Source organism: Mustela lutreola, chromosome 10, assembly GCF_030435805.1.
Source record: "Mustela lutreola isolate mMusLut2 chromosome 10, mMusLut2.pri, whole genome shotgun sequence".
Lineage (NCBI taxonomy): Eukaryota > Metazoa > Chordata > Mammalia > Carnivora > Mustelidae > Mustela > Mustela lutreola.
Window position 1 is genome coordinate 85,774,324 of NC_081299.1, and position 22,236 is coordinate 85,796,559.

The 22,236-nt window shown below is 37.9% G+C and overlaps 1 protein-coding gene across 5 annotated transcripts in view; it reads left to right on the forward strand.

Moving 5' to 3' along the window:
• Positions 1-22,236, forward strand: part of CDC14A (cell division cycle 14A) — a 190,771-nt gene that overhangs the window by 134,355 nt on the left and 34,180 nt on the right. For all 5 annotated transcript variants that reach the window (XR_009345545.1, XR_009345546.1, XM_059138137.1 and 2 more), the window contains exon 11: positions 19,280-19,439. Coding sequence is in view for 3 of the 5 variants with exons in the window: in XM_059138137.1 (XP_058994120.1) it covers positions 19,280-19,439 (160 nt within the window). In the remaining 2 variants the exon portion in view is untranslated. The remainder of the gene's footprint in view (positions 1-19,279; positions 19,440-22,236) is intronic.

Below are 22,236 nucleotides of genomic sequence, written 5' to 3' on the forward strand. Positions count from 1 at the left end.
TCCTTTGGTGTGAGTGCATATTACAGTTTTCTAAGTATTGTTCTGTAAGACCTGAGTTACAGGAATGACTTCCTTGCATAACTGAAACATTAAAATCAGTCATTAATTACAGTTATTAAATTAAAATCAGGCCTAAAATAAATCATTAATGCTTAGATCAGAACCTTCCTGAAGGCAGGTTCTCTGTCTGAGGCACTGGAGCTTCCGTGCGTTGCAGTAGTTCTTACAGAGCCAGTGTGGGGAAAATGCCTGCTTAATTCCCAGGCTTTCCCGGGCTTTATCAGATCACCTCCAACAAGGTGAGGGTCTAATCTGCTTTGTGCTCTGAGTGGTACCAGAGGAACTATTGTGCTAACTGGACTGTGTATACTTCTCTTTTCCTCTCATTTTTGTCTTCCCAAGCCTATGTCTTGATGTCCCCATAGCAGAAGACATTGCTTAGTGCATACGTGATGTTCATTCTTCTGACACTTGTTCCATGCACACTCTCTGTCAGGCTGTACTCTTGGGCCTGGGGTTGTAGCAGGGAACTTGCCAGACGAGGTCCTTTGCTCCCCGGTGTAATATTTCTAATGGAAGGAGCAGACCATAAACAAGCATGTAAGTTTATATACAGGATAATTTCTGACAGTGCTATGAACAATGGAGACTAGTGGTGGGGGAGAGGGGTGATTACAGAGGATGGGAGAGCCCTTTGGTCAAGGTTTCTTGAAAGAGAGCCAGAACGTTGAGGGTGAGAAGGAGCCAGAGCTGGCAGTCTGAGTTGTGTCCTGGGTAGCAGACACGCAGAGGTCCTGAGACGGGAACATGTGCAGCATTTCTGAAGCCCAGAAACAAGGCTGGTGTGGGGAGAATATAGTGAGCTGGGAGGGGGTGGTTTGAGAGGTGGGCTCGCCCAATTTCTGCCAAGTGAACACACCCATGTAACCACGCTTCAGATCAGGAAATGGAACAATTAGCAGCATCCAGAAGCTCCTCTTTGTGCGCCTTCCATCCACTCCCCCAGTTCTTTGGCTCATCTAGCCATTACGCTTCTAACACCGGAGACGAGTTTTGCCTTGTTGTAACCTTGCACAAATAGAATCAGTATGTCTGTCTGGCGGTTTCTAGTCAACATTAATTTATTGTTACATGTAAAACTAATGTGTTCATTTTCGTTGCTGGATAAAATTCCATTGTTTGAATATGTAATATTTTAGTTCTTCTTTTGATGGATATTTAAGTTGTGTCCAGTTTGGGGCTCTTTCCTATCTTTGGTCCATCTGTCTTTTAGATGAATACCTGTGAGCCGTTCATTCAGTTATAGTGGGTATCACTAAAGACTTTTCCAAAGCAGATCGCCACTGTGGATTCCTATCAATAGCAGGTGGGAGTTCCACTTTCTTCACGTGATTACTAAGACTTGATATGGCAGTCTTTTTAAGTTTAAGTCATTATACTCTGCTTGTAGTGGCAATTCGCTTTGTAGTTTTAATTTGCTGTTCTCTGTTAACTAATGTGGTTGAACTGTTCATGTATTTGTTGGCCACTTGTGTTTGCCCTCTCTTTTTTTAAAAGATTTTATTTATTCATTTGAGACAGGGAGAGGGAGGGAGGGTGGGAGGGAGAGAGAGAGAGAGAGAGAGAGAGCATGAATCAGGGGGAGTGTCAGAGGGAGAGGGAGAAGCAGGTTCTCCACTGAGCAAGGAGCCCGATGTGGGACTTGATCCCAGAACCTGGGATTTTGACCTCAGCTAAAGGCAGACGCTTAACCATCTGAGCCACCCAGGCGCCCCCATGTATTCTCTTTTATGAAACACATTTTCAGATCTCTTACCTCATATTGGTAGCGGCTGTCTTTTTCTTGTCGTTGTGTAGGAGTCTTAATATTTCTGGCTAATGCACACTGTCCATTCTATGTAATGCAGATATATTCTGCTTCTCTTGGGGTTTGCTATTTCACTCCATAGTGTCTCTTGAATAGAATTTCTTGTGAGAATTTTTATGATCTACTCTCTTAGAACTTTAAAATATGCAAATACAATATTATTAACTGTAGTCATCCTGTTGCCTATTATATTCTCAGAACTTATTCATCTTATAACTGGAACTTTGTAGCTTTTGACTCTTCCCACCCATTTCTCCCACCCCCTACCTCTGGCAGTCACGAGTCTGTTATCTGTGTCTGTGAGCCTGTTTTTTGTTTTTGTTTTTGTTTTTTTGTTTTTTAGATGCCACATGTAAATAAAATCATAGAGTATTTGTTTTCCCTGTGTAACTTATTTCATTTAGTGTAATGCCCTCAAGTTCTATCCATGTTGTCACAAATGGCAAGATTTCCTTTGTTTTTATGGCTGAATAATATTTCGTTATATATAAATGCATTTTCTCTATCCGTTCATCCATCACTGGATGAAGCTTAGATTGTTTCCATTTGGCTGTTGTAGATAATGCTGTAACGAACGTGGCGGGGGGTGCAAATACGGTTTTGAGTTAGTGTTTTCATTTTCTTGGAATGAATGCACAGAAGTGCAAGTGTTGGATCCTGTGGTAGTTCTATATTAAATTTTTTGAGGAACCTCCATACTGTTTTCCATAGTAGCTGCACCAATTTACGTTCCCACACACAGCACACTGGGGCTCCCTTTAAATCACTTTCTGGTTTCTAATGCCATAGATTTGTTTTATTTGCTCTTGCCCTTTGTTTTCTTCTCAGAAGATTGTTTTTTCAGATACATTCATGTTCAGTATGTCAGTAGTTTGTTTCTTTTTATTACTTAGCATTCCACCTTGTGAATGTATCACGATGTATTGACCCATACAACTGTTGATGGGTATTTAGGTGATTCGGTTTGGTTGTTAGGAATGAAACTGCTGTGACAGTTCTTCTGTAAGTCTTTTTGCAGACATATGTCTTCATTTCCTTTATTTAAATACCTAGGAATGAAGGTCACTGGATCATAGGGTTAAATATAGTTTAACTTCATGAGGAATGATTTTCCAAGGAGGTTAAATCATTTTATATATTACTTATCGGAGTATGAGTTCTAACTGTTCCACATTGTTGCCAACATCCTGTTTTGTAAACTTGTTTTTTGGGCAGGAGTGGAAGCCATTCTGCTTGGTATGAAATAGTCTCAATTTGTATTTTCCTGATGGCTAATGATGTTGAATATTTTTTCACACATATATGTATCTTTTGTGAGATGTTTGGCCAAGTCTTTGCCTATTTAAAATTTTTTTGTTTCTGTTGAAAAAAAGTGGTTCTTTACATATTTTATGTCATTATTTTATTTTATTTTTATTTTCAAAATAGATTTTGTTTCTTTCCCAAATGTTTTTGCAGAATTTCCAAGGTATTATTTTATTTTAAAAAATATTTGTTGAAGTTACTATAAAACAATTATTTTTCACAGTACTATATACAGAGTTGATGGAAAATATATTGTTTTTCTACAAACTATATAATATTAGGAAGAACAGTTAAAGTTGTATGTCACAGCTTTACAACAGGTATTTTTGCTTTTCATTGAGATTTTTTTTAAAAACAGATTTACTAATTTAAGAGAGAGAGGTAAGGAGCATGAATGGAGGTAGGGGCAGAGGGAGAGGGAGAAGCAGATTCCCTGCAGAGCAGGGAGCCCAATATGGGGCTCCATGCCAGGATCCTGAGATCATGACTTGAGCCAAAGGCAGACACTTTAACTGACTAAGCCACCCAAGCACCCCAGTGAGTTTTTTTTAATTGAAATGTAACCGACATATAACATTATATTAATTTCAGTCATACAACATAATGATTTGATATTTGTATATATATTTTAGATACAAGTCTTTTTGTCAAATACATTGTGCTATATGTCTTTTAATGAACAGAATTTAAAATTTTGCTGAGCTTGATTTTTGAAAATTAACCATGTATCTTTCAACCTTACTAATTTCACTTATTAGTTCTAGTAGTTTTCCTTATTGCTAAGATTTCCAGTACAGTGTTAGTTGGGGGTGGTGAAAATGGACATCCTTGTCTTGCTCTCGATATTAGACAGACAGCGTTCATTCTTTCACCACTCAATGTGCTGTTAGTTGTGGGGCTTTCACAGATGACTTTTATCTGAAAGAGGAAATTTCCTCCCAGTTCTAGTTTATTGAGAGTTTCTATTAACAGTGGGTATTGAATTTTGTCAGTTTTTTCTTTTTTTTTTTTTTTTTTAAAGATTTTATTTATTTATTTGACAGAGAGAAATCACAAGTAGATGGAGAGGCAGGCAGAGAGAGAGAGAGGGAAGCAGGCTCCCTGCTGAGCAGAGAGCCTGATGCGGGACTCGATCCCAGGACCCTGAGATCATGACCTGAGCCGAAGGCAGCGGCTTAACCCACTAAGCCATCCAGGCGCCCCTTGTCAGTTTTTTCTACATCTATCAAGATAATCGTATAATTTTTTTCTCCTTTATACTGCTAAATGTGAACTACATTGTTTTTCTCATGTGAAGTCATAATGGCCATGATGGGCTTTTATGTCTTCCTACGGTGGATTTGATATGCTAATGTTTTCTTAGGGATTTTTGTATTCATGTCATGAAAGGTAATGATGTGCGATTTTCTTGTAATACTTTTTAAGTGTCAGTATCAGGGTCATGCAGACTTCATAAGATGCATTGTTTATTTTCTGAAAAGAGTAATATAAGATGGTATTACTGGATTTGAGGGATGGGCTGGGAACTTAGGAGATAGAAGTGTTATTTGGAGATAAGGGTCTAGTTGATGCTGGATGACCTGGAAAGGTTGGTTTTGTGACCAACAGGGGTAAACCAGGGCCTGCACTATGAGGGGTTTGGTTCTGAAAGTCTTTCAGAGTCAGGTGGGTCATCGGTTGAGGCCATGGGCTATCGGCCATCAGAAGACTTTCTATTAAACAGTTCCTGGGGATCTGGTGGCCAAGGGGCAGCACAGAGATCCCCACTGGGACCACTTGCTTAGGTGTCTAGGAGGGGAGTGTGGGATACCTATGTAATCTTTGCTACATTGCAGGGTGGTGCTGTGGCCCATTGGGGCCACTGCTGGGTCACTGAAAGCCTGAGGTGCCTTGGTGACTACACACTTCTATTCACTTCCTTCCTTATTTTTTTAAAAAAGATTTTATTTATCTATTTATTTGAGAGAGGTAACAAGTATTGTGGGGGAACAAGTATTGTGGGGGAGGGGGACGGGAGAGGGAAGAGAGAGAATATCAAGCAGACTCTGGGCTGAGTGTGGGACCCATCTCAGGGCTTGATCCTAGGACCTGAGATCATGACTTGAGCTGAAACCAAGAGTCAGAGGCCTAACCTACTGAGGTACCCCTGACTCTTTTTTAACTATCCTGTCTGGAAAGTTTATTTCACATTTTGCATGCCTTTCTCTAACCATTCTAAACATAACCTCAACCCTTCTCCTAAGCTATATATATATATATACACACACACACATACACGCACAAGCACATAAAAACACATACACTGTTAATTCAAGTTTTTATTTTGCAGTAATTATAGATTAACGTACATTTATAAGAAGTAATAGAGAGGGTTCCTATGTATTTACTCACTTTCCCCAAATGTGAACATCTTGCAAAATTACAGTATAACATCACAATCAAGATATTGACGTTGATAGAGTGAAGACACAGAGACCTGACACCACTAAGAGTTCTTCACATTGCCATTGTACAGCCACACTCATGTTTTTCTTGCCCTTATCCCCTTGTTACCTTCTGACAACTGCTGATGCAGTCTCCATTTGTGTATTTTTCATTTTGAGAATGTTACAAATATGGGATCATAGGGCATGCAACCTTTTAGGGTTGGCATTTTCCATTCACTGTAATTCCCTGGAGGTTCATTAGGAATGTTGCATGTATCAGTAACTTGCTCTCTTTTTTTTTTTTTTTTTTAAGGATTTATTTATTTGCTTAGTTGAGAGAGAGAGAGAGTGCACACCCATGAGTGGGAGGAGGGCAGAGGGAGAGGGAGGGGGAGAGAGGGAATCCCAAACACACTCCCCACTGAGCACAGAGCCTGGCACAGGGCTCGATCCCATGACCCTGAAATCATAACCTGAACTGAAATCAGGAATTGGGTGCTCAAGCTATTGAGCCATCCAGTGCCCCTCACTTGTTCCTTTTTATGGCTGAGTAGTATTCCAGGGAATGAATGTAGTACTGTTTGTTAACCATGAAGGATCGCTGGGCTGTTTATGGTTTTTGGCTATTATGAGTAAAGATGCTATAAATGTTTGTATATAGGTTTTTACGTGAACATAAGTTTTCATTTCTCTGGGATAAGTGCCCAAGACTGCAGTTGGTGAGTTGTACGGGACATGTTTAGTTTTATAAGAAGCTGTCAAACTGTTTTTGAGAGTGGCTGTTTCATTCTACGTTCTCACTAGCAATGTATGAATGATTGAGTTTTTCTTTATGTTTTCCAGCATTTGGTGGTGTTGCTGTTTTTGTTTTAGCCACTCTGATAGATATGTAGTGATATATCATTATAGTTTTAATTTACATTTCCTTAGTAAATAACAATAAGCAACTTCTCATGTACTCATTTGCCATCCATGTATCTTTTTGGCGAAGTGTCTGTTCAAATCTTTTGTCCATTCTTTATTGAGTTGTTTGTTTTCTTATTATTGAGTTTTGAGAGTTCTTTTTTTTAAAAAAGATTTTATTTATTTACTTGCAAAACAGAGAGCAGAGCAGGAGAGAGAGAGAGAGAGAGAGCGAGCGCACGAGTGGTGGGGAGGAGCAGAGGGAGAGGGAGGTGCAGACTCCCTGCAGAGCAGGAAGCCCAATGTCAGGCTCCATCCCAGGACCCTGAGATCATGACCTGAGCTGAAGGCAGAGGCTTACTGACAGAGCCATCCAGATGTCCCTTGAGAAGGTCTTTATACATTAAAGGTACTAACTTTTTGTCTGATAAATATTTTGAAAATAATTTCTCTCAGTCTATAATTTGTCTTTCATTCTCTTAATAAATTCTTTCACAGAGGAAAATTTTAAATTTTGATGAAGTCCCATTTATCATTTTTTCCCTTTTTTAGATCATGCTTTTAGTATCAAATCTAAGGTCTCTCTGCTTAGCTCTAGATCCCCATAATTTCTCATGTTTTTTCTAAAAGGTTTGTAGTTATGTGTTTTTAGTTAAGTTGGTGATTCTTCCTTTTTTTTTTTAAAGATTTATTTATTTATTTATTTGAGAGTTGCGAGCAAGCATGAGCAGGGGCAGAGTGCACAGGGGCAGAGGGGCAGAGGGAGAGAGAAAGGGAGAAGCAGACTCTCCACTGAGCAGGGAGCCTGACCTGGTGCTTGATCCCAAGCCCTCAGGATCATGACCTGAGCCAAAGGCAGACACTTAACCACGGAGCCACCCAGGCACCCCTAGTGATTCATTTTGAGTTAATTTTTGTATGAGGCACGAGACTTACGGTACATTTGTTTCTTTTTGCGTATGGAGGTGCTCTGGCACTATTTGTTAAAATAGTTTTCTCCATTGAATTGCTTTGACATCTTTGTCAAAAATTAGATTGGCCTATGTATCGCTCTATTGCTTTGTTCTTTATTCTGTCTGTTCCATTTGTCCTTCTAATAGCACACTGTCTGGATACTGTACCTATATAGTGAGTGAGCCTTAACGTTGGAAGAGTGGTTCCCCTACTTTCTCTTTCTTTAACAAAATTATCTTAGGAATGCCAGATCCTTTTCTTTTCTGTGTAAATTTTAGAATAATCTTGTCCATGTCTACAAAAAGTCATGCTGTGATTTTGATAGGAATGTGTTAAAACCTCTTTATTGGGAGAATTGACATATTTAGTACTATTAAGTCTTCCAGTCCCTAAACACAGTATGTCTCTTCATTTATCTAGATCTCCTTTGATTTCTTTCATCAGTATGTGTAGCTTTCAACTTTTACAAGTCCTGTTTTGTTAGATCTACACCTAAGTAATTTGCTTTATTTGCATGATTATAGATAGTAATATATTTTACATTTCAGAGTCCATGTGTTTATCACCAGTATGTATAAATACAGTTGATTTTCTATCTATGTTTATTTTATATCCTGAAATGTGTGTGTGTGTGTGTTTGTGTGTGTGTGTGTGTGTGTGCATGCACGCACACACATGAATTCCTGGGGATTTCTACAAAGGCAATCATGTCATCTACAAATAGGGACAGATTTATTTCCTTTCCTATCTGCATATCTTGTCTGGTCTGGTCTTTTCTTTTCCTCTTTTTTCTTTTCTTTTCTTTTCTTTTCTTTTCTTTTCTTTTCTTTTCTTTTCTTCCCTTCCCTTGGTGCATAGTCTGAACTTTTAGCACTATGATGAATAAGAGTGGTGAGAGCAGACATTCTTCACTTGTTCCTAATCTTGGGCTTGGGGGGAAGCATTCACCATTATATTGAATGTTAATTAGACGTTTGCTATAGATGTACTTTACCAAGTAGAGGAAGTTCCCCTCTCCTTTCCAGAGAGTTTTATCATGAATGAGTATGGAATTTTGTCATGCTTTTTCTGCATTGATTGATCATATCTTTTTCTTTGTTAGCCTGTTAATTTGGTGGATTGCCTTAATTTAAAAAAACATATTAAATAAACTTTGCATTCCGGGAATAAACCCTACTCAATATATTATAAATGAGAGTCTTGCAAATGTGATCAAGTTAGGGATCTTAAAGTGGAATGATTGTCCTGGATTAATCTAGCAAGTTCATTCTAATCATAGGAGGACATAGGAGGAGTTAGAAGAAATGCGATGATAGAAACAGAGATCTAACTGACATACTTTGAACATGGAGGAAGGGGCCATAAACCAAGGAATAAAGGCAGCCACTGGCAGCTGAAAAACCAAGGAAACAGATTTCTTCCTGTAGAGCCTCCAGAAAGGATCAATCCTGTCAATACCTTCCTTGACTCTAGCTCAGTGAAAGTGATATTGACCTTCTGACCTCCAGAACTACGTGGGAGTAAATATGTCTTCTTCTGAGCCATGAGGTGTGTGGTAATTTGTTACAGCAGCTTTGTGTAGATAGGAAACTTCTATATCTGCATAGTGTACCAGTAAGGAAATAGGTATAGTGAGATACACAGATCCTCTGTGAACATGGGCATTCTGAAATTCTCTTATTCATCATATTTCTACTTTAGGCTGTTCAGAGTAGGAGAGTCCTCAGATGCACATGTTATTTAAGGAATACTGAACTACAGCAATGTGTAAGATGAATCAGGTGGAGGGAGATTGAAAAGAGACTATCATCATCTAAAGAGGTCAGCTCTTGTTGAAGGGGCCAGAAGTTCGACTGAGGAATTAGAGACAGGTGGGGACCAGAGCATCTCAAGGAAGTCAGTCTCAGGCTTGGAAGCCTGACTAATGGTAGGAGAGACGAAGGGCTTTGAAGCCTGACTAATGGTATGAAAGATGAAGAGAGTGACACCATCGATGACGCAAAAGCATGAATAAGTAACACATTCATTAGGAGAGAAGTAAAAGGATTAAAAAGTTATCTGACAGGCTTTCATCTGTCAAAAATGACTCTATTAGGTTAGAAGGATTGTATTCTTTCAGGGGTGAGAAATCCAATCATTGCCTTTTGGGTAATGTTAATTCTAAATCTGTGACTTTAGGGTAGAACATCCTGTTAGTCCTTGAAGACTAAAATATGGCCAGGTGTTTGATTTCTGCGTCTTGAAGAAAATTTCCCCTTATCTCACCAGCAGCACGAGGGGTGTTATTAGCATCCTTGTGAGTTGATGAATTTATGTATTGGCAGATCGAGACATTTTCTTTGTTATAGTCTGAAATCTTATATTTGATTTTTTTCCTAGGATATAAATAAAATTGTTTACAAACCATCAAGTGATTTTTTTCTTTTACTTCAAACTGTTGTTCTTAAGCTAAAAATTCCATTCTGACCCCAAAATATGTGTTCTACCAAGCATCCTCAAAATTTTTAAAAAGAGGCACAAACACATCTCTCTTATTGAGTGAAGTCGAAACCTATCCTTTTCAGGGACAGCCTGTGGAAATACAGAGGTGGGATCAAGCTGCTTTTATGACTTGTTTGATTCTATTTATTGAATGTTCAGTTTTGGTGTATGATGACATCTGGATCATGATCTGTTAATGATTTCATTCATAAGAAAGGAAGCCTTCAAGGGCCGGTACTGGGTTCCCACGGGGACTTCAGTGCATGGATATTTGCAATGATGTGTGATATAATGATACTGTTTTCTTTTTATTTATGTATTTATTTTTAATTTAAAATTTTTCATTAAGATATAATTGACATAACATTATATTAGTTTCAGGTATGTAATATTTGATATTTGTAAATATTGTGAAATAATCACCACCTTAAGTCTAGTTAACGTCCATCACTAAGTTTATACCTTTTGACTTTCTTCAGCCATTTTGCCCACTTCCCATCCCCCATTTCTGGCAACCACCAATCTGTTCTCTTTATCTATGTATTCGTTTTCTTTTTTTTTCCCTTTAGAATTCGTTTATACGTGAGATCACACGGTGTTTGTCTTTCTCTTTCTGACTTATTTCACTTAGCACAATGCCCTCAAGGTCCATCCATGTTACTGCTAATGGCAAGATTTCCTTCTTTTTTGTGGCTGGATAATATTCTTTATGTATGTATTATGTATATTTTGTATATTTTTGTATGTATACATGTATTTATGTATATATTATGTATATTTGTGTGATTTATATATCTGATTTTGTGTGTGTGTGTGTGTATTCACACTTTCTTTATTCATTCATCTATTAATGGACACCCAGGTTGCTAGTGTGTCTTTGTTGTTGAAAATAATGCAGCAATGAACATAGCAGTGTATATATCTTTTCAGATCAGTGTTTTCATGCCATGCAGAAGTGGAATTGCTGGATCATATGGTAATCCTATTTAAAATTCTTTGAGGAGCTTCCATACTATTTTTCATAATGGCTGCACCAATTTACATTCCCACCAAGAGTGCACAGAGGTTTCCTTTTCTCCACAATCTCTCCAACACTTGCTATTTCTTATTTGTTTATTTATTTGCTTGTTTTGATAATAGCTACTCTGGCAGGTGTGAAGTGATATCTCATTGTGGTTTAGATTTATATTTCTCTGATAATTAGTGATGGTGAGGCTTTTCATGTACTTGTTGGCCATCTGTATGTCTTTGGGAAAATGTCTATTCCAATCCTCTGCTCATTTTTTAATTGGAATTTTTTTTGCTATTGAGTTGTGTGAGTTCTTTGTATATTATGGATATAAAACCCTTTCAGACATGATTTGCAAATATTTTTTCCCATTTGGTAGGCTGCCTTTTCATTTTGTTGGAAGCTTACTTTGCTGTGCAGAAGCTTTTTAGTTTGATATATTCTCACTTGTTTATTTTTGTATTTCTTGCCTTTGCTTTTGATGTCAGAGCCAAAAACTCAATGCCAAGGCTGATATCAAGGAGCTTATTGCCTGTGTTTTCTTCTGTTTTATGGTTGTAGGTCTGATGTTCAGTTCTTCAATTCATTTTGAGTTGACTTTTGTGTATGGTATAAGACAGTGGTCCAATTTTATTCTTTTGCATATGGCTACCCAGTGTTCCCCGCACCATTAAAAAAAAATTTTTTTTTAAGATTTTATTTATTTATTTGACAGACCGAGATCACAAGTAGGCAGAGAGGCAGGCAGAGAGAGAGAGGGGAAAACAGGCTCTCCACTGAGCAGAGAGCCTGATGCGGAGCTCAATCCCAGGACCCTGAGATCAGGACCTGAGCTGAAGGCAGAGGCTTAACCCACTGAGCCATCTAGGTGCCTCTTCCCCGCACCATTTATTGAAGAGACTGTACTTTCCCCATTGTATATTCTTGGCTCCCTTGTTATAAATTATTTTATCTTATATATGTGGGTTTATTTCTGGGCTCTCTATTCTGTTTCATTGATATATGTCTGTTTTTAATGCCCTTACCATACTGTTTTGATCATTTTAGATTTGTAATATAGTTTGTGATATAGTTTCCTGATCATACAGGAAGTATGATGCCTCCAGATTTGTTGTTCTTTCTCAGAATTGTTTTGGCTATTTGGGACCTTTTGTGGGTTCTATACAAATTTTAGGATTGTTTATTTCTGTGAAAGATGTCATTGGAATCTTGATAGGGATTGCATGGAGTCTGTAGATTGCTTTGGGTGGCATCAACATTTCAATATTACTTCTTCCAATCCATGAGTGTAGAAGTTATTTTTACTTTGAAGTTTCTTCCTGACACAGAGGACTCACGTAAAGGCTAAATCTGAACCCTGCAGGGAGTTTTGTCTTTGTAAAGTAGAACTTCCATTTTGAATAAAGTCATCTTTAAGGGAGTGACAGTTTTGTGGTTGGATTCTCTTTTCATTCCTAAATTTATAAATAAAAAATTCTCCCTTTCTGCTTTATTATCAAAGATAGTCTCATCAACGTCCTGTCAGTTGGATGTTTGTCAACACTTTAATTTAGCTGTAAGTTGTCTTAGTGCTTCTTAAATATTAAAGTGTGTAAGAATCACTTGGGAATCCTATTAAATGCAGTTTGGGTTCACCAGATCTAGGGTGGGACTTGAGATTCTGCATTTCTAATAAGCTCCCAGGTGATATGATGTGGCTGGTCCTCCAACCACATTGTATAACAAGGGTCCATGGGTCATTCTTCCTCTGTAAATATCACTTATGCTACGTTCATTTTGGTGCTTAGAACATGTGGTAAGTTTCACAATTGGAAAGAGCAATTCTGGAAATTAGTAGTTAAACCATTGCTTTTTATTTTAGGAAATTACCAAAAGTAAAATGGAGAAAACCTGCTCAAGAAAAAAAATGGAAGTATTCTTGAAAATGTCTAAAAATAATGGCTTGAGTTCTTAATTATAATTGATTCCTACTGTTTCTTTTGGTCATTTTTTTAGATACATGTAGTGGTCTTAGGAATATGTATTAACATTTTGTATAATCTATTTTAAAGTTTTAAGAATTTATCTTTCCTAAAATACAGAAATTGAAACTTGAACTATTATAAACTGGAATTTAAAATAACCATAGACAATATCATGGTTTACTTATAAGAATAACAAGCACAGGGGTGCCTGGGTGGCTGAGTTGTTAAGCGTCTACCTTCAGCTCAGATCATGATCCCACGCTGCCCAGCTGGGAGCCAGCTAATTCCCTCCCCACTCATGCTCTCTTGCTATCTCTATCTCTCTCTCTCCCTAATAAATAAGTAAAATCTTAAAAAAAAAAAAAGAATAAAAAGCACATTGCATAGGTTCGAGTTTGCACTGTTTGACAGTCACATTTTTGCAGTAACACTCATTTATAAACTTCTAAATTGCTCTTCATTTATTCATTTATTGACTGCCAATTGTATTGGATATGTTGGCTAAGCAAAAATTAAACCTTTGGGGCGCCTGGGTGTCTCAGTGGGTTAAGCCTCTGCCTTCGGCTCAGGTCATGATCTGGGATCCTGGGATTCAGCCCTGCATCAGGCTCTCTGCTCAGCGGGGAGCCTGCTTTCCACTCTCTCTCTGCCTGCCTCTCCCCCTACTTGCGATCTCTCTCTCTGTCAAATAAGTAAATAAAATCTTAATTAAAAAAAAAATTAAATCAGTGTGGGTCCAGTATTAAGGATATGGTATATATAAGATTTGTGGGCAATGTGACATCAGAAATTTGCCCTGAAATACTCATGTCAATTACTAAAGACAGGCGATTGAGTGGTTTTTGTTTCATTTCTTGTGTGAAAAGGGTTAGAGGTGGGAAAAGAATGTCTTGTAAGCAATAATGCATCCGGTTTAGTTGAAAAGTTTGTATTTTGCCGTAATACCACCGAACCAGCTTCTGACTGTAGAGGTCTGTACCTAAACTAGAACTAGCTTTGGGAACTCTTGACTCATTTCTTCTCTTCCAGCTACATTTTTCACGTGTGTTTCAGAATCAGGAACCTTCCCTTCTACCCTCAAATTCTGTCTAAACAGCTTCCTAGTAAATCTTCCATTTGTACTAAAGTAGGAGTAGAACTCCTTGAATATCTGTCTCCTTTCCACTTCCTGAACCTGTGGTACTGCTTTCTGGTCTATCTTCCCTTGACCCCAGGTTAGACCATTTCATTAGTCCAGTTCTTTAAACCGGGAACCATCTTGGTTTCCATAATAGCCATGGGGCAGTGGAGTAGGAGGCATGCAGGGCAGACTGGTACCCTAGTCACGGCTAGAGTAGGTCTACCTCAACCTACAGTGTGGGCTGGGTTTCTATATAGAATTGCTGAATGGTGGCTTTGCATGGACACTGAGGTTGGGTATGCATCTAGGATGGAAGAAGTGATGAAAATGAAAACGAAGAGTTAAGGTGGTGGGGAGATAGGCTTAGTTTGGACTCCAGAATGTGAAGGAGAAATCAGCTACAAACAGAAGAAGCTGCACCTGACTATCATTGTGTTCTGAATGCAAATCCAGAAATAGCTGTGACAGTGCAACTGAGCAGGGGAGGGGCAGAGGGAGAGAGAATCTCAAGCTGCCCCTCACTGCCCCCGTACCCCCGCCCCCACCACTGAGCAGAGTCCATCATGGGGCTCCATCTTGTGACCCTAAGATCATGACCTCAGCCAAAATCAAGAGTAAGATGCTTAACCGACTGAGCCACCCAGGCGCCCCTTGAGATTTTTAAAAAGAAGGCTGTGACTTCACTTATAATGAAGCCAAGCTAATTATTTTCTCAGGTCTCAGGCCTGACTAACCCAGGGCCAGGACTCGGACAAAAACTCTTGACCCCCAACACTGGCTATCTCTCTCCAAAGGCTCTGTTTAAATCAAGACAGATCTCTTCCTGTTATTTCAAAGCCCATGCTCTTTGGTAAAGGGTTGTTAATCTCATGCTGTTTTAGAAAATCCACGATGTTACCTGTGGATTTATTTTGTGCTGGTGTGTTAACTTTGTAGGATTTGATTTTTAAATGCTAAATACTTAAAAATACATGTTCTCCTTCTTGTGTTTGAGATGAGGCTTTTAAGGAGTAACCGACACCACAATAAAAGCCAGCGCAGTTCCCTTGTCAATAAAAAAGGGATTTGCGTGAAGTGCTGCTTTTTCATAAGGAGCACTGCATAGAGCATCACTTAGCAACACACAAATCAGCTTTGACACCTAATTCATCTTTAATATTCAGGTTCAAATCAAGTCTTTCCTGTGATGGGACAGATGGAGTCTTTGAAACCAAGCAAGCGAAAGGTGTCACTTTGTAATTTCCATCTTTAGGTTGGCAGCAGCATCAGAATCTTCATTTTGGAATTGGAATTTTTCCAATTTCCAGATCTACATGCTTCATTTTGCTGGGCAGGGTCCCACATGGACATGTTGCTGCTTGCTTCTGTCATAATCTCTGTTTCAGCCAAATCAAATGGCCCGTTTTCCCAAACATACTGTGTACTTTGATATCACTATTTCTTCAAGTCCGTGTTGTTTCTTTGCTTTGGGAAAATTCTTTGGTGGCTAAGTTCTGCTAATCTTTCTAGCAACTTTTGAATTCTCAGGGACCTTGTCTCTGCTTCTTTAAGACTAAGACCTTGTCTCTGCTTCTTTAAGACTAAGCTAAGGGCAAATCTTGGTCATAGGTGTTAATACTGGATTTCAGTTGTTTGCTTTCTTTATATGTAACTGGAACTTTTGAGGGCCGGGATTTCTGTCATTTATCTGTATATCCCTATCTTTTCTGTATGTTTCATTCATCTGAATTTCTCACTGTCTGTGGCAGAGCTGAGTGTTCTCTCCTTGTGAAACACTAGTTCTTTATTACTGAATCTTTTGACCAGAGGCTCAACATACTCATTTATGAATTTAAGTTATCTTTTGAATTGTTCATAGTGTGTCAAGTATTATGCTGTATGTTTACTTCTATTTTGGAAGGATGTAAGAATCAACCAACAGATAAAGAGTTATACTAGATGTAACATTAAGTGGAAAAAATCTGGAGGAAACAAAAAAATTAAAGCAAGGATTTCTGAAAATGCAAGGTAGCAGGGAGGCTATACCATGGTGTTATGAAGTTTTTCACAAAGGAAGCAAAAACTTAAAATGGTTTTTGAATATGGATTTTTACAGTTGGTACAGAAAAATTGAGTGACTCAGTGATTGGGGTAACCCCATCAATTTCTATATCTTAAGCTGAGAAAATATTCCTCAGTGGTTTGCTTCCAAAAAAGTACCTTCTGCCATAATAGAAGGCAGATACCACCACACTCCTTCGTGAACTGGTATGTGTAGATTTCTGGAGTTTTTATTTTATTCATATCTTTAAAATTTCATTGGCTTTTGTTTTAAAATTTAATCCATTTTAAAACATGCTGGAAATTTATTTATTCATTTATTTAAAAATATTTTATTTATTTATTTGACAGAGAGAGAGAGAGACAGTGAGAGAGGGAACACAGCAGGAGGAGCAGCAGAGGGAGAGGGAGAAGCAGGCTTCCAGCTGAACAGGGAGCCCGACACAGGGCTCAGTCCCAGGACCCTGAGAGCATGACCTTGAGCTGAAAGCAGACACGTAACAACTGAGCCACCCAGGTGCCCCCATGCTAGAAATTTCTTAAGATAATTTAAATGAATTCCAATTTTAGAACAATGCTAGGGATGTTACATTAGTCTTATATGTGGACAGCATATTATATATCTAAAGCTTCTATACTGTCTGTCTCAGAAATAAGACTTAAATTGTTCCCTTTTCCTTTTGCTTGGTCTGGAAAAGACTGAAAAGTGAACAAAAATTAAAAGAAAAAAAACACCTCTTATTTGAAAGTGGAGTAGGATATTATATTTATTTTATTTTATTTCTTTTCAGTGTTCCAGCATTCACTGTTTATGCTGCTCCATGCAATACATGCCCTCCTTAACATCCACCACCAAGGTCACCCAACCCCCCACCCCCTCCTCTCCAAAAGCCTCAGTTTGTTTTTCAGAGTCCACAGTCTCTCATGGTTTGTCTCCCCGCTCCGATTTCCCCCAACTCACTTCTTTGCATCTCCCAATGTCTTCCGTGTTATTCCTTATGCTCCACAAATAAGCGAAACCATATGATAATTGACTCTCTCTGCTTGACTTATTTCACTCAGCATAATCTCCTCCAGTCCCCTCCATGTTGCTACAAAAGTTGGGTATTCATCCTTTCTGATGGAGGCATAATACTCCATTGTATATATGGACCACATCTTCTTTATAGGATATTATATTTTTTAAAAAAGAAAGCTTCCCAACCATCCAGTCCTATCCCACACTGTTAATCTTTGGACACTTAGTAAACTGACTCCTTTATAAATGTATGTATAAATACTACTGCTAAAACAATGTAGTGATGTGCTGTCTGCTGTCTTTTATGATAGCAACATTAAAGGTTCCTTTCCATACTAACACTAGCTTTGTTCTGCTTTGATCCATCTATCTATCTGTTTATTTATCACTTATTTTTCTTACAAAAGCACATGAGTCACATTGTTTTAAAAAAGTCCAAACAGCGTAGACATGCAGTAGAAAGTAAAAGTTTCCTTTTATTCTTGGGACTAACTGGTCAATATGTTGCTGTATGTTCTAGATAACTAAACTTTTGGTTAAATTATACTTTTTTAATACAAAAAATGACATCATAACTTCCATTCTGTCACTTAAATTTTTCTTTCATGAATGCTTTATTTCATATCTGCTCTTCTGTTCTTTATTACTACGTGGAGGTCCAGCCCAGGGCTTTTTACTGGCTGTATAATATTTCACAGGGTGGATGAACTCTTAATAAGCTTGTTTGTCCATTCTTTATTTCCAGTTTTTTCTTTTTTTTACAAATAACACTGCATTAAGCATTTTTGTATCTTGAATACAAGGATGTAGCTCTAGGGTGATACCTGCGTGGATATGCTTGGTTGGAGGCATTGCACATGTAAAATTTTGCTGTATAACTTAAAACTTAAACTTTTCTTAAAGACTTTCAGCAGTATTTAATCATAAACAAAAATTCTGATTTGTGAGTAAACTCTTTTAAAAAGGAACGGTGGATTCCTTTCTTGAGGGTCCAGTGAGAGTACAGTTCAGGGAGGATATTTTGTCATGGTTTTTCTCCTCGTATTTTAGCCTGAATGTTATTTGGAAACTTTGAGAGAAAATACTCCTTAGTCTTTCTATTGCCTCAGAAAATAAATCTATGTTCTAATTGGTAGCATCTCCTTGATAATGCTATTATTTCCCTGGATGTTGATATTCCTTATGATGAGTCATAAGTTTAGCTTAATTCTCTTTTGTCAAGTATGATGTAGAATAGAATGAAAACTATCTAAAGGGCAGTTTATCTTAAAAGAAATGGAGGAGGGTGACTCTAACAATAAAAATTTTAAACCCAGACTATCATTTTTGTTTACGTATATTAAGTTCTTTTCCTATAACCTTGAAAACAGTTATAATTGTACCTTATTTTATATAAGAAAACTTACCGATGATGTACATTTTCTGATTCTTCAAGGATAATCTAATTGATGCTCTCTACCTTGCTTTTGGGTGGTAAGAGTGGGTTTCTAGGGGCACCTGGGTGGCTCAGTGGGTTAAACCTCTGCCTTTGACTCAGGTCATGATCTCAGGGTCCTGGGATCGAGCCTCAGCAGGGAGCCTGCTTCCCTCTCTCTCTGTCTGCCTCTCTGCCTACTTGTGATCTCTCTCTCTGTCAAATAAATAAATAAAATCTTAAAAAAAAAAAAAGTGGGTTTCAAAAATTGTGTTTTTTCATGCTGCCACACACAATTAAGGATTTTGTAATCTTTCAGGTACTCTCTGTTTGATTCCAGTTTCTTCACCTTCCATCTTTGAGTCCAGTTCACTCGGCTGTTTTTATAGACATATCAAATTGCCATTTGAGGAGTATCTTACAGATTTCAGATTCATGTGTAAAAGGCAAATGGGCTCACAGTCTTTTTTCTTTGTTGTAAGCATCTAAAAACCTCAATAGACAACTCATGTATGGTACAGACATATATTGGAAGATAAGTATTTGTTTCATATAGCACTTTTATTTATTTAATTTAATTCATATAACTTAATTCTGACTTTCAGAAAATGACTTTTTTTTTTTTTTTTTTTTTTTTTTAAAAAATCTCAGATTTCATAAACTTTCTAGTCTGACTTGTAAAGGTTTATCTGCTAATCTTTTTATTTCTAAGATATTACCCTAATGAGATGATAGTAATTTATTTTACAGATTATTTTGTTTTCTCTCCTTTTTCCAGAAAACAGGCATCGTTATGGGTCCAAGGAGACATTTTCCGATCCAAGCTGAAAAATAGACCATCCAATGAAGGAAATATTAATAAAATTCTTTCTAGCTTGGATGATATGTCTATAGGTGGAAACTTATCTAAAATACAAAACGTGGACAGATTTGGAGAGGTGAGTTTTCCTCAGGAAGATTTTCGTGCCTCCTTAGGACTAAAGTTCTGTATTTCTTTGTTTCCCAGCTGAACATATATCACATAGCAATACCGCTTTCCTGAAATGCTCAGAGTACCAATATTTTTAGGTGTAGAGTCATCTACCTGTAAAACAAGAATCCAGAGCAAAGAAAGCAATTATCCTTAGAAATAAAAAAGCTATAACTTAAGGAGCACAATTATAAAGGAGGCCATTCTGGTTTGGAGACTATGTACAAAAAGGAGACAGGATAACAAATTTTCTATTTGAAGATGGAAGTGGATATAAAGAAGAAAGAATTAATGTGGCAATTGAAGACACAGCCTATGCCACAAGTGATTTTTTGAAAGTCTCCAATTCATATTGATTTCTAAAATCCAGAGTTGCAAATATCATTAGGAGCAAATTTTTTTTGTGTGTGTGTGTGGCTCTATTATAAACAAACCATTTTAAACAGCTGACATCTGTGGTCCCATTTAATCTTTACAACTAGCTGGTAATAGGTAAAATCAGCAATATTACCGAGGCAATATGATCTCTATAGCAAGGAAACTGAATGTCAGAAGTTCTAACTTTGGTTGCTTCCAATCCACATCTGTCTGATTCGGAGTCTGTGTTTTTTCTGTTATACCGTGCTACCTAAAAATGTAAGTGACTTATAACAGGTAGGATCATGGGCATTTTTGGAGCTGGAAGCAACATGGAAATCATTTGTCCTACTTCCCCTTGTGTGTGGATCCGAAGCCGGGGGTCCCACCGAATCCCATGACTTGCTTAAGGTCATGGAGTTCTTTAGTCGTGAGACCACCTTGAGACTGTGAATCTCCCTCCTGGTTTAGCTCTTTCTACCACAGGATGAAACTAAGCACTTGGTTTATAGTTGTATTTTTATATCCCTGAGGGAGCAAAAAGAGCTGTTGAAAATATTTAAACAGTGGGGCATCTGGGTAGCTCAGTTGATTAAGTGTCCAACTCTTGGTTTCAACTCAGGTCATGATCGAGGGGTCATGGGATCAAGCCCCATGTCAGGCTCCCTGCTCAGTATGGAGTCTGCTTGAGATTCTCTTCCTCTCCCTCTGCATCCCCCCCCAATTCAAGTAAATAAATCTTAAAAAAATATTCAGGCAGCAAGTGTGGATTTGCCTTCTATTAGACGGTGACCTGTTGGGCCTGGACAATATTCTTGAGCAAAAACTGTGGTTCAAGTTTGGCCCTCAGGGAACCCAAAATGGAAGGATGCCTCTTAGCTGCTTTAGGTCAACAAGTGACATGCCAAACAGGTTTCTTTCACCGAGAAAGATAACCAGAGTGCTTGGCAATAGGTTGAGTAGGCTTCCTTCAAGGACACAGGATGGAGACTGCCGGAAGAACCAATTTTTCAACCCTGTGGTCTCTAATCCAGGACAGCCACTGAAGAAGTGGCTAAGTTTACTTGTGTTGAATCATCTGTCCTGACAAAATGTAAATCTTAGCCAAGGTCATGTTGATGTTCAGAGCCCTTGTTGACTTTTTCTTGTCTCTGTGTTGTAGTCTGGCCTATTCAAAGCAAACAAAAGGATCTGAACTGACATTTTAATGTGAAAGTATAGCTAAGCAAGAATGCTTTCCTTGCTCTGGTCAGCATTTCCTTCTTAGGTTTGTTCAAGTAAACAGTGCTTTGAATTATGACCTCTGAAAAATACACATACAATCTATCCATCCATCTGGGAAACATATTTATCTTATAGGAATATAATGTTTTCTATATCATAATCACATTAAACTAACATCTTATAGTTAGAACATTTTGTTCTCATGCTTTTTTAGATCTCAATTTGTTGAATTTAAGACTAACATTTATTTATCACTGAAGAATGAAATATGAAATTTAAAGTAAGTCAGTTTTAAATATGAGCATGTGTTCAGATATTGGGCTGTTTCTCTTCCCCTTTCTTATTCCTTGCAACCCTAGATTAATTACTTTAGCTCTAGCCATTCAGAAGTGGTATGATTTTTGAAATTAGAGCACAGAAATACAGGAATTTAGAAATACCACAGAACAATGGTGTGGTTAAGATTTCAGACAGTGACATATACATATAAATAGGCGAGATGCATTGCATAAATAACACTTTTAAGCCCTTTTCTCGCCATTCTTATCTGGTGCTGGCTCCAGAACAGTACATGAATATGGGGAATTAGTTTACTCAAAAGTGAATGTAATAGAGGGAGTAACATCTTTGTCATTCTTGTGAATTCCAAATGGGAAAAGAAGTTGAGAATACTGCAAGGATTTTAATGTTTTCAAGTTCCAGACCAATGTTCAGGATAGAAGCCCATAGGAATTCTGGGTTTATTAGTTTGTACATAAAGTGCAGAAAAAGGTGCTATTCTTCTAGAGGTTGCTTCCTACCCCCTCTTTTTATAAGTAATGTCAAATTGAAAATGAGATACTAAATTATTTTTCTGTTTCCCAGGCCTATAGGGATTTTCCTGGGATTGGTTGTTAGGAAGCTCTGTAATTACCTGATTGAGAAGGTTTGACTATGTAGTTTTTCAGTGCCCAAGAGGTGGGCAAATAGACAAAAAGGATCAACCGGAAGGATTCAGGCCACGGGAATGGGCGAGGCTGCAGCTGTAATGAATTCTCTTTGCCTGCTTAGAGTTATGAAAAATCTTTTTAAAATAGAGGCTTTATCTTGATTGAATCTGGTCTTCAGTGCTGGGCTAGGCACTATGAAATACACCCAACCCATCCTATGGGGATGGGTTAGGCTCTAGGTTAGGCTCCCTGCTC